The 14,794-nt window shown below is 39.3% G+C and overlaps 1 protein-coding gene across 6 annotated transcripts in view; it reads right to left on the reverse strand.

The window, feature by feature from the left end:
• Window positions 1–2,138: 2,138 nt before the first annotated feature.
• DNAJC6 (DnaJ heat shock protein family (Hsp40) member C6) overlaps window positions 2,139–14,794 on the reverse strand; it is a 150,369-nt gene continuing 137,713 nt past the window's right edge. For 4 of the 6 annotated variants that reach the window (XM_045835552.1, XM_045835554.1, XM_045835550.1 and 1 more), the window contains exons 15-19: window positions 14,035–14,169; window positions 9,490–9,753; window positions 6,791–6,933; window positions 5,069–5,245; window positions 2,139–4,429 (exon numbers count right to left, since the gene is read on the reverse strand). In XM_045835552.1, the coding sequence (XP_045691508.1) occupies window positions 4,328–4,429; window positions 5,069–5,245; window positions 6,791–6,933; window positions 9,490–9,753; window positions 14,035–14,169 (821 nt within the window). In that variant the 3' untranslated portion in view covers window positions 2,139–4,327. The remainder of the gene's footprint in view (window positions 4,430–5,068; window positions 5,246–6,790; window positions 6,934–9,489; window positions 9,754–14,034; window positions 14,170–14,794) is intronic. The other 2 variants (XM_045835553.1, XM_045835551.1) reach the window with 1 other exon arrangement.

Genomic DNA, 14,794 nt, shown 5'->3' on the forward strand with positions numbered 1-14,794 from the left:
AAAATTCTGCTTCCCTCTTGCCAGATGCTGCACTGAAAAATTGGTCTTCTACTTACCCCTTCCATGTTTTTTCAAGAATAAGAGTCACCAAAAACAGAAAGTAAAACCTTGGAAGCTTAAACCCTCTCACTAACTTGCCATCAATGCATTACTTGGATATGTAAGACCGTGTCCTCTATCACGCTGTGCAGAACTACAGTGACCTTCTTTGGAAATATGTTTATATTTTTTGCTTGTATTCGGTTCTTTCACATTATAAACTACATCTTATTATCTCCATTTTACAGATGGGAAAACTAAGGCTTAGATATTAGTAACTAGTGAGTAGGGAAGCTGAGGTCAAGCCCAAAACAGTTCAACTCTGAAGTCAGATGGTCAGCGCTTGTGCAATGGATCTTGCACACAAACAAATGTCACAGTAATTAGAAATAACAGCCCCTTATGTTTAACAGGACAATGAAATCCATTCATTAATTTGATTTTCCCTTATATATCCATTTGTATCTTGCATACAGCATACATGAGATAATGGTTAAAATAACAGAAACTAATAAAGTTCACCTTATATATTGTAGTATCTCTCCCTATCCTACAGAAAAGATCTAGCCTCAAACTCCAGCTCTGAGTAACCCACTTCATGCATCTGTTTCCTGGTGTAGGATTTACAAAATCTGCCTCTCAGAACTTTTTGAGGATGAAATGAGAAAAAGTGTATGTATCTATGTAATAGCACATAGGGCCATGCATGAAAGATTGATGCAATGGCACTGCACTGGGGTTGGCTCCCAAGTCCGTGCATAAGTTAAATGCAAGTGTGGTGCAACACTATTGATATCAATGTTAGTTTTCTTTCCTAACTCTCAACAACTACTCTTTTCACACAGTCATCCCCTTTACAAAACTTACAAGGCAAGTCTTGGCCATTACATGCACACAGATCTCTGTCAGGACAAGGAGACAAATAAAAGCAAGGCCCTGGTGGGGTAGGTCAGCTGGTCAGAGCATCGCTCTGATACACCCAGGTTGTGGGTTCAATCCCTGGTTAGGGCACATCAAGAATCAACCAAGGAATGCATAAATAAGTGGAACCGCAAATTGATGTTTCTCTCTCTAATCAATCAATAAAAAAATTTTAAACAAAGAAGAGCAAATTGGTTGTCTTTTCCTACTCATGTTATCCACTGCCCACAACCTAAGGTTTCAGTGTAACTCCAGCTTCAATACTGACCTGCAGCGATGCACTGTCTTACTGACTCTCCGTAATAGCAACTACTGTTTAGTGAGTATCCATTTAATAACAGTTTATTTATACAGTCTCTAATTCCACTGTTACAGGGCTATTAGGATTATCTCTGTTTTACAGATAATACAATTAAGACTTAGGGACTTTTAAGGAACTTGTCTGAAATAACAGTCTTAAGTGGAAAAATCAGGATTCAAACTCAGTCTTCTGGTCTCAAATCAATACTGTATCATTATGCACAAACACCATGGTTTAGCTTTAGAACAACCTGAACATGTTTACTTGACCTAAATTCCCTATCACTGTTTCCAGTGGGGAAACTGTCCTATTGCTGTGATAACTATTTCTGGAATTCAACCTTTGTGTTCATTCCTTAAACAGTGGTGTTTGTCACCAGCATTAGGACTCAGCTAGAGTGTTCTTGCAGACATAGACAATACAGTGATTATTTGAATTCTTTTGATTTACAGCATTTGCTTCCAAATAAACATGCTACTTCTGTCTGAAAAGAACTAAACTGTTTTCTATGACAAAGTCTCAGACTCCCAGGATTGATCCCTCTGCTACAGTATCTGAAAAAAGCTTTGTAAGCCCATTAATATTCTAGTTAGGAGATCGGGATTTCCATGCTGATTCTTTCTGAAACATGTAGTCATGCAGCATGATCCAACTGTGTGGGCCTATGGGCGCAAGGATGGCAGTGGGGATGATTAGAGTATAAATCCAGAAATACTGTCAGATTACATTTTGGTACAAATGTGCATGTGCTTTTCATATTCTTTCCCCATAACTTTTCTTAAATGTGAATCATGTCAGGAGGTATAATTCAAGCTTGTCACTATATTCCTACGAGCGCAAAAATAACTTAGATTTCTACAAATATTTTTGAGCCTTTTAATATACATTACAAATATTTTAGACCAATCACATTTTATTGTTTGTAACATATTTACAAAACAAAAATATATTACAATAAATACGAATGAAACAGTGAATTTGATCAACAAGAAACTCTGTCACAACCAGATATTTAAAACGAATGCAAAAACCTGTTGGCCTGCGTATGCTAAGAGTTTTGAGATAAACAGGGGCCCCGAGTTATAATGTATCCGGGAAAGAGATGGGCGAACCCAAAGTTAAGTTAGGTAAGATTCTTTCTCATTGCTACTTACATAATGTTTAATGATGTTTTAAACTGTGAACATTGATGAATTATCCCAACATGATTCAAAGCTAATATATTTCTATCATTTCAAAATGTATGTGACATTCACATAATATCCTTTTAATTATTATCATTATATACTGTAGTTCACATAATATCTACAATTGTGAATCAAGGAAAAAACAAGTCACGGCAACATGTCTCACATTCCAATTTTAAATAAGACAAGCACATACTGAATCAAATATTATTTTATAATACGTTAATAAATAACACCTAGTTTGTTATGGTTACCTTGAAGAGTTGACAGCTGTATATTTTAAAAGAACATTTTCTGTGAGTTTCACATGGTGAGTAAAAAGTAAAATTAAAAAAAGAACACTTTTAATGAAAAAAAAGAAAGAAAATTCTATATAAAACATAAAGAATATTTTTTTCTTTTTTCTAATTTGGAACATAAAGCATTTTTAACATGCTGCTTTTCTAGTAGAGTCTGCCATAAGAAAATTAAAATAGAAACAAAAAATGATTGTCTTTAAAAAACAATTTTTGAAAGCTTTTCACAATATTGAGCATGAACCTTTTAAAGTTAGGAAGGAAATCTGTCTGCCCCTCTGCTCTGCACATGTGTACTATGCACACTGTGTGCATGCGCGCCGAAGAGCTCTACTAAACTCATGGGATAACAGTGGCTTACCCTCAAAACCAGAAACAGCCAAACACTGAACTAAAATCCAACTGGTCTGAATTCTGCAAAGACTTCACTCTTGCTTTGCTTTTACAGATGTCCCTGTGTGAGGTGTTGGTCCTGGGGATCGCCAACGAGTTTTAAAGCAATAAACCCCACTGAAATAATCCAAGAGATCCAGTTTCACCTGGCAGGAGAGGAACGTGGAAATCCTGAAAAGCCACCTGACTCCGTGTGCAGGTAGCACAGCTCTCTCCCTGCCACTGCACTTGACTGTTACTCATGCTCAGTGTTGTCTCATCTTCTCTCACCACAGCTACTTGCACACCTAGAGGATGCTCAGTCCATACCAGATACCTGTCCCGACCACTTGTGAATGTGCCAAACTGCTTCACAACAAGCTAAGAACATTTCTTGGCTAAGCGAAAGGAAGAGCATTACACCTGATAGCAATTAAGACGTTTCTTTCAAACCAGGTTGTTGTTATCGTGTTGAGACTTTTTTCACTGAGCAACCAGTTTTCTAAAGGGAAAGGAAGGTAGTAGCCCAACTTTCTGACTGGAAATAAAGATTTCTACCTCCTCAGAGTCCCTATTTTCTTTAACCTGTATTTTCACTAATTTTTAGCTTATCCAGGAAGAGTTGGTGGTCATCACCGGATTATAGTACAGTCACTTCCCACAACTCAAGTTCTTTTGCATCTGTCAGTCCTCTTGACCAAAAGAAGTACACAGTGTTACTCTAAAGGCCATAGTAAATTTCCACTAAAAAAAAACAACTTGGTGGTTATATTTCTGGAGTCTAAATCAGTTGCTCAAATTATATCTTTCCACAAAAATCTAATAACCATGAGTTAAAATCCATCATGTAATCCTATTACCATAACTTTGCTCATTAATCATATCTCCAGAAAATGAGATGGGTTATGCTTTTGGTGGCCTTTATTTCCCATTTCCCCACAATATGCTGAGAGGGCTCTGCAAAGGGCAGGGTGGAACGTTGTAGCTCTGCAAGGTCATCTAACTAAAAGGTCCTGTCCTGCTTTGGTTCTTTTATGGCAGGGACTTGAAAAAACAAACAACCACATTCCTTATTAATGAGGAATTAACTCACAAGTAATTGAACAGTTTAGTACTGGTACGTGTTACCAGAGTTTTTGGTTCATCTTTGAAAACCTCAGAATTATGACACACGCTAAGCATTTGCACAGGTCTCCAGCAGACATGGAAAATTAGTACAAGGGCTTTTGGCCTTGATTTTCGAATTCAGACCAGGCATCATTGAGCTCCATGAAAATCATCTTTGCATATTGTTCATAGGGTTGCCCAGTAGCCTACAGAAAAAAAAGAAAACATACATTAGACAGCAGAGACCAAGATTTTATTTATATTAAATTTTCACTGCCAAAAGTGGGCTCTACATTATTGAAATGTTTTCCAATTAGGCCATTTCTCTTCTTACAGCCCAATCTACATGACCCTAATTACTACAACCTCCCCAGAATGCCCTCCCCCTAGAAATTCATTTACGGTAGTAGTAATAGGTCAATGAGTAGATAACAGAGAACTTATTAGGCTGAAAAAGATTCTTCTCTATTGTCCAGAAGTATTTACCAAATGACAAAGATTTATGACAGCCGATCTCCAATTGACCGTATTTCTAAACTCCCATTTTCCCATTTCTAAAAGCAGCTAAGTTCTTGGAGACATTAAAAATTAGTCACTGGTAAATCTTACACCTCTCTAAGAAAAGCTCCCATTCTGTTATTTATAATATATAGTTTGATTCTTTTCCCCATCCACTTCATAAAATATAACTGTTCACTTAAATACCTAATTTTAGCCCATGGACTTTATTTTATCATATAAATTGCCTAATAACCAGCAAATAGAAAGTATGCTTTTTAATATATGCTTATAAACTAATGAAATGAGCACCAAACAGGCCATACAAGAGGGCAGGTTATGCTCACTTTATCTGGATGCACCACCAGCACAGCCTTCCTGTACACCTTCTTCACCTGCTCTGGCGTTACCAGGTCTGCCATGCCAACCGGCTTCCATTTGGTCTCCCCAGCCCACAGCACAGTATGCATTGTGGAGAGAAGTGCTCTGATATTTCTCTCTTTGCCTTCAATCCACTCCAGAATCTGTAATACATGGGAATTAAGAAATTCAGAAGGTCTCTATTGAGATTCTGCTCCAGCAACATCAAAGGACCTGAGGCTCCCTGCATTCTCCCAGCTGTTTCCTCTACCTGTAATGCTTCCCCACCTCCACTTCCTGCCTTCTCTTTCTGGTTGACTCTTCACCATCCTTCAAAAGCCTGCTCAGGAATTTCATACTGTTCCCCTTTGACAGTCTGAATTCCTTCCTCTCTGTGCAACTCCAGAGTTCATTATTCACTCCTGGAGTATGAACCCCATGGGGACACACATCATGTCTATTTTGGTATCTACTCTCTGATTCTGTCTAGTATCGTATCTGGCACACAGACACAAAATAAATACGCCTTGAAGAAAAGAAAGAATTTTCTGGGCCATGCCCTTAAACATGTTTCTATCATAATATATGCCACACTTGAATGTAATTGTCCACGTGTTTGTCCTTCCCTGCCATAAGGCTGAGCTGCCTGAGGAAAGGTACTGTTCCTTTTACAATGGTGTTATCTCAGAAACCAAATAACTCCTGCCACTGAATAGAGCTCACAAAAGGTTTATTAAATGAATTCACCCATTAAGTCACTCATTCAAACTATTCTTAGTTTGGATCTTCATATTTTGAACAAATGAGGCCATTAAGTTAATGGTTTTGTAACGTTGCACGTAACTGAGCTCATTACAGGAGCTCGGTGTGTGCTTGCTGATGGATGGTTCAGTCAAGGTTAGTGGTGGCTACTCACCCAAACAAGTAATACCTCCGTGCCAACTCAATAACCAAGCATGGTTTAAAAGACATACACGACTTCTTTGATAGAAAACTGTCAGAGTTTGCCTAATGAATAAAAGTTATCAATTGGGGCAAAGAGTTTCTGGAAGGAATATAAAGCCTCTGTGATGTTACGTGAAGTGAAAAACAAACACAAACAAAGGGTCTTTTATTATACACAAAAAAGTGTTAAAATATCTATACATCTTCAAAAATGTTCCAATCTATCCAGAAATGTGTCATATTTCAAAATGACTGCCTGCCTGCAGCAGCCCTGGTTTGGGAGAGGCTTTGATGCAGTAACAGATGAGACCCCCACCTTCCAGTCTGCTACAGTGGCAGCACATTTAGTATTTCGTCACACAGAAATTATACCTCTCCCTCTACAAAGGGCATTCCTATTCTCTTGACCTTTACAAACTTTTCTACTACCTCACACAATTCACCAGCACAACCACACTTTTGTTTCCAAGCTAACCTGTCCACACAACATCCTCATATATGAAGTATCATCTGCTTCCTCATCTGTGGAAAAAGGGGGTGAGAGTACCTGGTTTACAAACTGAAAAAAAAAACACGGAGAAACATTCTTTTTCTCCAAGTCAATTCTTACTTAGACTTCCAGAATCAAAAACAGCTAAAAGCAAAGCTGCTCTGGGTAAATGTGGAGGAAAGCAGCGAGGAAGCCAGGAACCAGGAAGGTCAATGGCTCTGCACACGTGACCTCGTCACACAGGGTAATGATACTGAGTCAGGGACTCCCTCACCTTCAGTCTCTCAGGATCCATTTCCTTCGCCATTTCTTCCTTTCTCATCTCAGCTATTGTTCGAGGCCCCTTTTTGTCTTTGTGTGCATTGAAGCCTTGACCAGAAAGTAGGTCTTCAAAGTCAGCTGCTTTTTGTTTCCCTTCTGCAATGTAGTTTTTAAAAATCATTATAGTTTTCACTCTTAAACATAATATCACACCATGTCTCATAACACTTGAGTCTTCAAGGTGCTTTCACATGCATTATTAATCCCCTTAATCTTCACATCTACCCTGTGGGTAGAGTAAAAGAGTGCTACGCCCATTTTATAAACGAGGAAAATAAGGTCGATGGAACTTAAGAGATTTGTCCAGAATCACATATCATGTCCATGGCAAAGCTAGGAGGTGAGGCTAGATTGTTAAATGAAATACAATTCCATAATTGCATCTCCATGTAACCACCTACTTATAGATGAGAGCACTCATGATTCTCCCCCACTCCCTGCCCCAGTCGTACAACTAGTTAGCATCAGTGGTGGAGCAGAGGTCTGGGTTTTGGTTCTTGGAATCCACATATGCTACTGCTTTCCTCCCTACACCCAGCTGACAGTTTTAGTCCCTCATAGTGGCCTTTTTCTCCAAGTCTGGCTGTGGTCTCAATCTCAGTCTGTTAGGAAAGGCAGCCTAGCATGATAGTAAAGAACAGAGACCCTGGAGACAGACCTCCCTGGGGTTTGAATTCCAGCTCTACTACTTATTAGCAATGTTACCTTGGGGCAAATTACTTATCTCCATGCCTCAGTCTCCTCATCTGTACAATGGGTGCAGTGTTAATGATACTACTTACCTCACAGGGTTGTTGTGAGAGTTGATATTAACATTTTAAAGTATGTAGAACAGTACCTGGCTATTTAAACATTTGTTAAATTAAAACAAACAGAACCAAAACACAGCAGTCCATACCAGCAGCACCCATCAACCAAAGCTGGTGTCTGAACTGAAACCCACTTGCCATCTCTGCACTGTAAGGTATACCATACACATACTCACACAAGCACACACTGGGACTGGGATTTTGTCTGTCTTCTTCGATGCTGTGTCCCCAGTGTTCTACACTGAAGATGCTCCATAAATATTTTCCAACTAAAGACACTCACCCCATATCTACTCAAAGTACAGACAGAAAGGAAGCCACAAGACTCATGGATTTGTCCAAGGAACATCCACTGCGAACCACAAATCATGATATTACACATTCCCGATAAAAGCATCCCTACCATGTTAGTAGTGTGAAAAGGCATCTATGTCATGGCCGGTAGAGTATGGCAGTTAAGAGAAGGCTTTCTGGGGCCAAATTGCCTGGGTTCAAATCTTAGCGCTGTTACTTACAAGCTGTTCGAATTTAAGAAATTACTTTATCGATCTCTGTCTCAGATTCCTCATCTACCACATGGGGTCAATTTTGAAGATTATATGAAGTAATACATGAAAATTGTTTAGAATAGCACCAGACGTCAATCAAGTAAGTAAGTACTCAATAAATGTTAGCTTCTGCGAATAGGAAAAGGACTTTCCTTGGATTCCACTTTCTCTCCATGGATTCCGAGAGGGAAAGGCCTGTTTCCACATCATATGCCTACACATTTAATCCTTGGATATGATCAAATCAACAGAAATGCAAAAATGTATCACAGCAGGCCTTTTAGCAAACTCAAATTTAACCATCCCTGCTATGTAAAATGTTTTTTAAATACTTTTAAAGATTTTATTTCTTTTTAGAGAGAGAAAGAGAGGGAGAGAAACATCAGTTGATTGCCTCTCACATGCCCCAACTAGGGACCTGGCCCACAACCCAGGCACGTGTGCGGACAGGACATCTAACCTGTGACCTTTCCGTTCACAAGTTAGTATTCAATCCACAAAGCCACACCAGCCAGGGTGAGCAAAATGTGTTTTACATGTCAAGAACCCCATTCAAATAGTAAAAATTAAAAAAAATCTGTATACATATGAAGGCCAAATCTGGGATACAACCACAGAATTAAAAATAAACCTTTATATTTGATTTTAAAAACAATAATAAATAAAAATAAAAAAGAATAGCATCCAGATTATCCTTCAGCCTTATGCTATTGGCCCATTTTGTGTTCTTTTAACTTTCTTCTCAGAAGAGAGAAAAAACATATCACAGGAAACTCAATGGTCTCAGGAACATCCAGCAACCAGAGCATAGGAAAGACTAAATATCTAAGATATACACACTCTCATCAGGACCTGAGGGCAAATGTGAACACAGTTCTTAAAAGGTTCCCAAGCTTTCTCTTCTACCCCCTCTTTCAAAGGAATGACAATTTCAAGATCCACCCAACCTTCCCCTCATCCACTGAATACTCATTTAGTGCCTAGATATGCCAAGTGCTATACTATGTGCTAATGATAACATGGCAAAAACACACAGAGTCCCTGCCCTCCACCTGGTCTCAGCATGGGAAGAAACACACAAGTGAGCCAATGGTCACAAAATGCTATGTGTTAAGAGCATGGTAAATGCTCTAGGCACAGAGTCAGAGGCAGGGGTCATGTTGTGTTTCTAAAATTACAAGACTGCCTCAGAAACCACCAGAGTTGTTTTCTGTCTCGTTCTTCAGACATACATCCATGCAGGTAGTATGACAACACTGGCCACCCCACACCAGGCTCCATACCATCATCCTTACCCAAATTGGTTGGTCCTTTCCCACGTTCATTCTGGGCCCCAGGCATGGCTGAGAAGCTCACGTTGTAGTTGGGCCGGTTCTGGGGAGAGGAGTGTGGCATGCTAGGCTGTGGCTTGGACTGTGTCTGCTGCCAGTTGTAGCCACCTCCCTGCTGCCATCCTCCACCCATAGGCTGCGGAGAAGCTTTCTGTGGTGAGCTGAGAGGTGGAAATCCCCCACCCAATCCAGTTGGTGTGGTGGGTTTGCTGGCAAATGACGAACTACCTACAGAGAAAAAGGGGAGAAAGAAGGTAATGCTATTTTTGAGTAGCCTCTAACTTTTGTGTCCTGAGTTATTGTTTGCAATAACTTTAGTGGAAATTGCCTTAGTAATTAATAGCACTATTAACCTTCCTAATAGTTAAAAAAATGCAGGTATATATTTCCTTTAATCCCCACAATGATATTTTTAGGTATGTATTAATAGTCCCATCTTTTCTTTAGATGAACAAACTGCAGCTCAGAGCAGGTAAGTGATTTTTTCAAAGTCACACAGCCAGCAAGTGACAGAACTGGGACTTGAATCCAAGTCTTTTACTCCAAGCCAGAAGAGCCCTGGCTCTTCTCCCGCGTGCCATCCCTCTTTCCATCCCACCTCCTAAGCAGATTCTATTTCTTCAATAGAGTAAAAACTACCAAATGATAAGAATAGGAAATAAGATATATTCACTCATTAAGGTGCTATTTAAACTTGAATGATCAGGTTTATCATTGTTTGTTGTAAGTGCAGTTAATGCTCAAGAGTAAACAGATATGTTTTGAAATCTCACAAGAAGATTTCAATTTCACATTACTTGCATTCATCGTGGGAGAGCAGACACAGCCAACACTCTTGACAACTCTGAACATGGTTCATAGCCTTGGCTGCATTAGAGCCACTGGGGGCACTTTTAAAACTCCCTATTTCCAAGCCACAGGCATATCAAGTAAATCAAAGTAGCTATGGGAGGAACTAAGGCATAAATGTTTATATTAGAACTGTTCAATGTGCAAATACCTTAAAGAGAAGAACACTGTCTTTTGTCTTTCCCAAACTGCAGCTATATAATTTGGAAGTTTAATTTTTACTGTGAAGCAATTACCAAGGAGTCAAAAATTCTAGCTTGTAGCCCTTGCTCATACTCCTGTCCATTGTGTGGCTTTAGGAAAGTCACTTAACCTTCCTAAGTTATGTGACTAGAAAAAGTGGAGAAATTTACAAAACTAATTTTTCCAGCATTTGTAAAAATTACTGCATTTCAAAAATGACAAAGAACACTTGAACTCTTCCTAGTAGATGTGTTGTAGTGATATGTGTCTAGCTATTCTGAAACTATTTTTGTTGTCTGACTATTAGTGTTGTTGCCACACAGGGAACAGGAAGATATGCACATATAATACGGGAAGGCAAGGAAGAACCCTGTGGGACTGGATGGAAATCTAGATATTTATACCCCATCATTTCATATCTTTATCTCCCAAAACGTAGAGCAATGACCTGCAGCCCAGTATAGTGAGCACACTTAGTGTACAGACTTGGATTTCTAAGTACCATTCCCCACAAAAGGAAATGAGGATACTTTGGAGAATGACTATTTCCAGGACTAAGTTATAAAAATTTCAAGACAAATCTAGAACATCTTGTTGTACTTTAAAAATTCTCAAAAGATAGACTTGTTAAGGGGGAAACTTCATTCCTCTTGCTGATGCAGTAAAGAATTACAGACCAGCAAATCTATTAGCGTGCATGCAGCATTTATTAGTGGTATCTTCTCAGAAAAGAGATTGGGCCTTGCTGATGTGGGGAAGAAAGACCTAGGTTCAGGTCAGGGCAAAGTAAGGGCGGCAAGGGCATCCAGTCCCTTGGCCCAAGGACTTATATAGTTGGCAGGATGGGGTGAGTGAGTTACATGTTGATTGGTAGGTCAAGGTGCTTCCAGCTTCCCTAGGGTGACATAACTACTCAAACATACTTATGTGTAAGGGTCTGGTAGCCCGAATTTTTATCTTGCTCAAGACTCCATTTGTTCATCTTGTTATAAAACAGATATGTGACAGGAGGTAGTTAATTAGAGTTGAGGCAGCTACCCAAAGTTATTTATGGACTCTTTCTGTAAACACTAGGGACCCCCTTCTAAAACAGACAGTGACCAGAGGCAGGCAATTAATCAAAGTGGTTTTATGGGCTTCTTCTTTGGGCACTGTGGACCCCCTCCTCTTCCCTGGTCTAGACCTTGGGATGAATACAAATTCTTTTCCAGATAGTGGAAATTATACACAGAATTTCAAGGGCTCCCCGTGGTATTTCTTGTGATGTTGGAACACCTGGCAATATTATTGGACCAGGCTCAGGACTGCTGAGTTAGTGATGTCTCCCTCTGCCTCCCTGTCTTAGTTTACTGTCTGTCCTGCCTAACAGAATCTAGTGAAACAGATATAGAAGGCAGAACAAAGAGGCTTTCACAAATCAAGCCTGGGACAATAAGGACAGTAATAAATGGTAAGCCACTAAGTCAAAAAACATTCATCAGTCCATTTGATGTGAGGGAGAGGAAGGGAGGGAAAGAGAAAGAAAAGGTTTTTCCTCACAGTGAAATGCTAATTAATAAATGTAGAAAGAAGGAAAGAATCAGAAAAATCACAGTTTTGCAAACATCATAGTAATGACTACTTCAGGCAAGAAACATTAATGAATGCCAAAATCAGTGGGTAAAAGTCAGATGGAGAATAAAATATTCTCCAAAAGGTTTGTCTCATATAAAATACTCTCAAATTATCTCCTTCAGGTTATTCATTAATTACAAAGAGAAATATGTTCACTTTACAATGAAGGAAACTGGCAGACATCACCCTAAGCTAGTGATAAAAATTAACAAATTCAGACTTTCTTAACTGGTCTGTACCCTTCAAGTATCAGTTTCATAAAAGGCAATGAAAGGCTGAGGAATGATTCCAGATTAACCAGTCAAAAGGACATGAGAACAAAATGCAAGATACAATGCTGGATTTTAAAAATGAACTTTCTATAAAGGTCACTCTTCAGAGAGACCTTCCGTAACCACTTGAATCTAAAAATAACATCCCAGTCCAGCCATCACTCACCTTCTTTTTTTCATAGCACTCTGCACAGGGGTTATGAGCACAAGCATTAGAGCTGGAACTTCAGTATTGAAACTTTATTACTTGAGCATGTTACTTTACCTTTTGTGCCCCAGTTTCTTCGTCTACAAAAGGAGGATTATAATAGTCTACTTCTGAAGATTATTGGAAGATGAAATAAATTTATATATGTGAAGCACTTAAAATAGTGCCTGGTACATAGTAAATCCCCAATAAACATTGTTATTAGGTTATAAATTTATTCATTTACTATTTGTTTTCCCTCCTAGAATATAAGCTTTAGAAGACAGAAATTTTATTTTATTGTTTTTGGTTGGTTGGTTTTTATTAGCACATTGAAGGCAATAACTAAATAGTTGTGAAATGAATAAATGGATTTGAAAAAAATGACCTGTCAATGAGGTTTTATTTGAAGTAGAAACTCACCTGATGTTATTTTAAATTTTTCAGCTTACATTAAAATACAAAGAAGGGAAAATAATTTTCAGAGTTCTTCAAAGAAAATAATTCTAAAACATGTGTAAGGAAAGGTCAAGATTCCGACACAATCACTGTAAAAAATGGTAGCATGCTCTCCTTCCCTGCACACAATTTGGCTCTAAATACCTCAGGGCTTTTGAGAACCTGAACTACCAACATGGCTAATTCAAACCTTGGTGTCAGGGCTCGTTCCCCACTATTTAACAACTCTGCACCACCTAGACGACTAAGGAAACAAGAGGAAGACAAGGCTTCAAAACATCCAATGAACTAGTCCTTAAAAAGTGTTTTCTTGGTGAAACAGTTTGAGAACACGGCAAACTTTGTCCCTTTTGGAAAGCATCACTGTGGCTATTTATTCTGAGACATGTTTGCTGCAGTCAGAGTCCACGGAACCCAGTGATTCCAAAATCACTTGCTCGTGTAACACTTATCCTCCAACAACAATTAACATATGATGAAAACACTGGACAGAGAGTGAGTATTTGTGTGTGTGATTTCACAAACTGACCAGAGAGCACTGCAGTCAATAACAAGAAGGGGGATGCCAGCGTGAGGCTCTCACGGGTAGCATCAGAAGAAGGCCTGTGCACAGCTGGTCCCGTGTGGCTCAAGGCTGTTTGACCAGCTTCATCGCTCAGTGTTTTTCTACACATTCATTACTTTTGCTGCTGCCAAACTCTGTTGTCAGATGCTTCTGGAAGTTCTAACTTTATTCGTGTTACTAACCCAAAATTAGACATTGGAGAAATAGATTAATAGGAGTTAGTTTCAATTCCTTATTTGAAGCCTGTTGTTGTTTTTTTAACCAATTACAGGATTTAGAGTTATATATAGCTTAAGAAGACATAAGATTTTAGGTTCCAGCTTATTATGACACTAAAGATTTAGATTTGAGGTTTTGTAGCCATAAGTAAACATCTTAACCTGTTAGGTTTGTACCTAGTGCCCCAAGGTCAGCAAAAGGATCCAGAGTCTGGGGTTTGTTTTGATGCGTGGGGGTGCCATGCGAGGATCCTGTAGGGCTGGTGGCAGCTGACTTGCTTCCCATTCCAAAACTTCCTGAAAAGGAAATAAGATCATTGAAAATGAGTCAGCTGCCTAAGGCTAAAGGCTGAAGTTCAGAAACCCAAACCTACTGTTCATCTCGTCTCCAACTGCAAATGAGGACAGGATTTGGAAATACATTAGAAGTTTGCTAGACCTTGCTTTTCTGGCATAAGTGAAGAGTGGCTTGGGGTGGGGTCAGAGAGCAAAGAAGGCATATGCTGTTTCCTGGCCATACCTGTGAGCTACCGTCCAGGTTACCTCTCCTGTCATCTGGCTTCATTCTTTCTATGGAATTTGCAGCCAAGCCTGTGTCTGAATTCTGACTCTGCCATTTCCTGGATGAGTGGCCCTGGGCACATTGTTTAACTTCTCTGAGTTCCAACGTTTTCTTATTGGTTCAATAAAGAAACAGACACTGCTTCAGAAAGTTGCTGTGATGAGCACATTGTGTGCATGTGTGTGTCACTTGCATAGTGCAGGGGATGCAGTCACACAGACAGCTCTCAATAAGTACCATCTAGCCATGAGGAAGACAACTTACTCATCAGAGACAAATCCAGCCTTGACCCAAGTCCTTTGTTAAGAAGGAGGACCATCCACATTATATAACATCTACTCTATGCTAGAAATTGTCATG

This window comes from Phyllostomus hastatus, unplaced genomic scaffold (assembly GCF_019186645.2).
Source record: "Phyllostomus hastatus isolate PE091 unplaced genomic scaffold, TTU_PhHast_1.1 phas_contig_209, whole genome shotgun sequence".
NCBI lineage: Eukaryota > Metazoa > Chordata > Mammalia > Chiroptera > Phyllostomidae > Phyllostomus > Phyllostomus hastatus.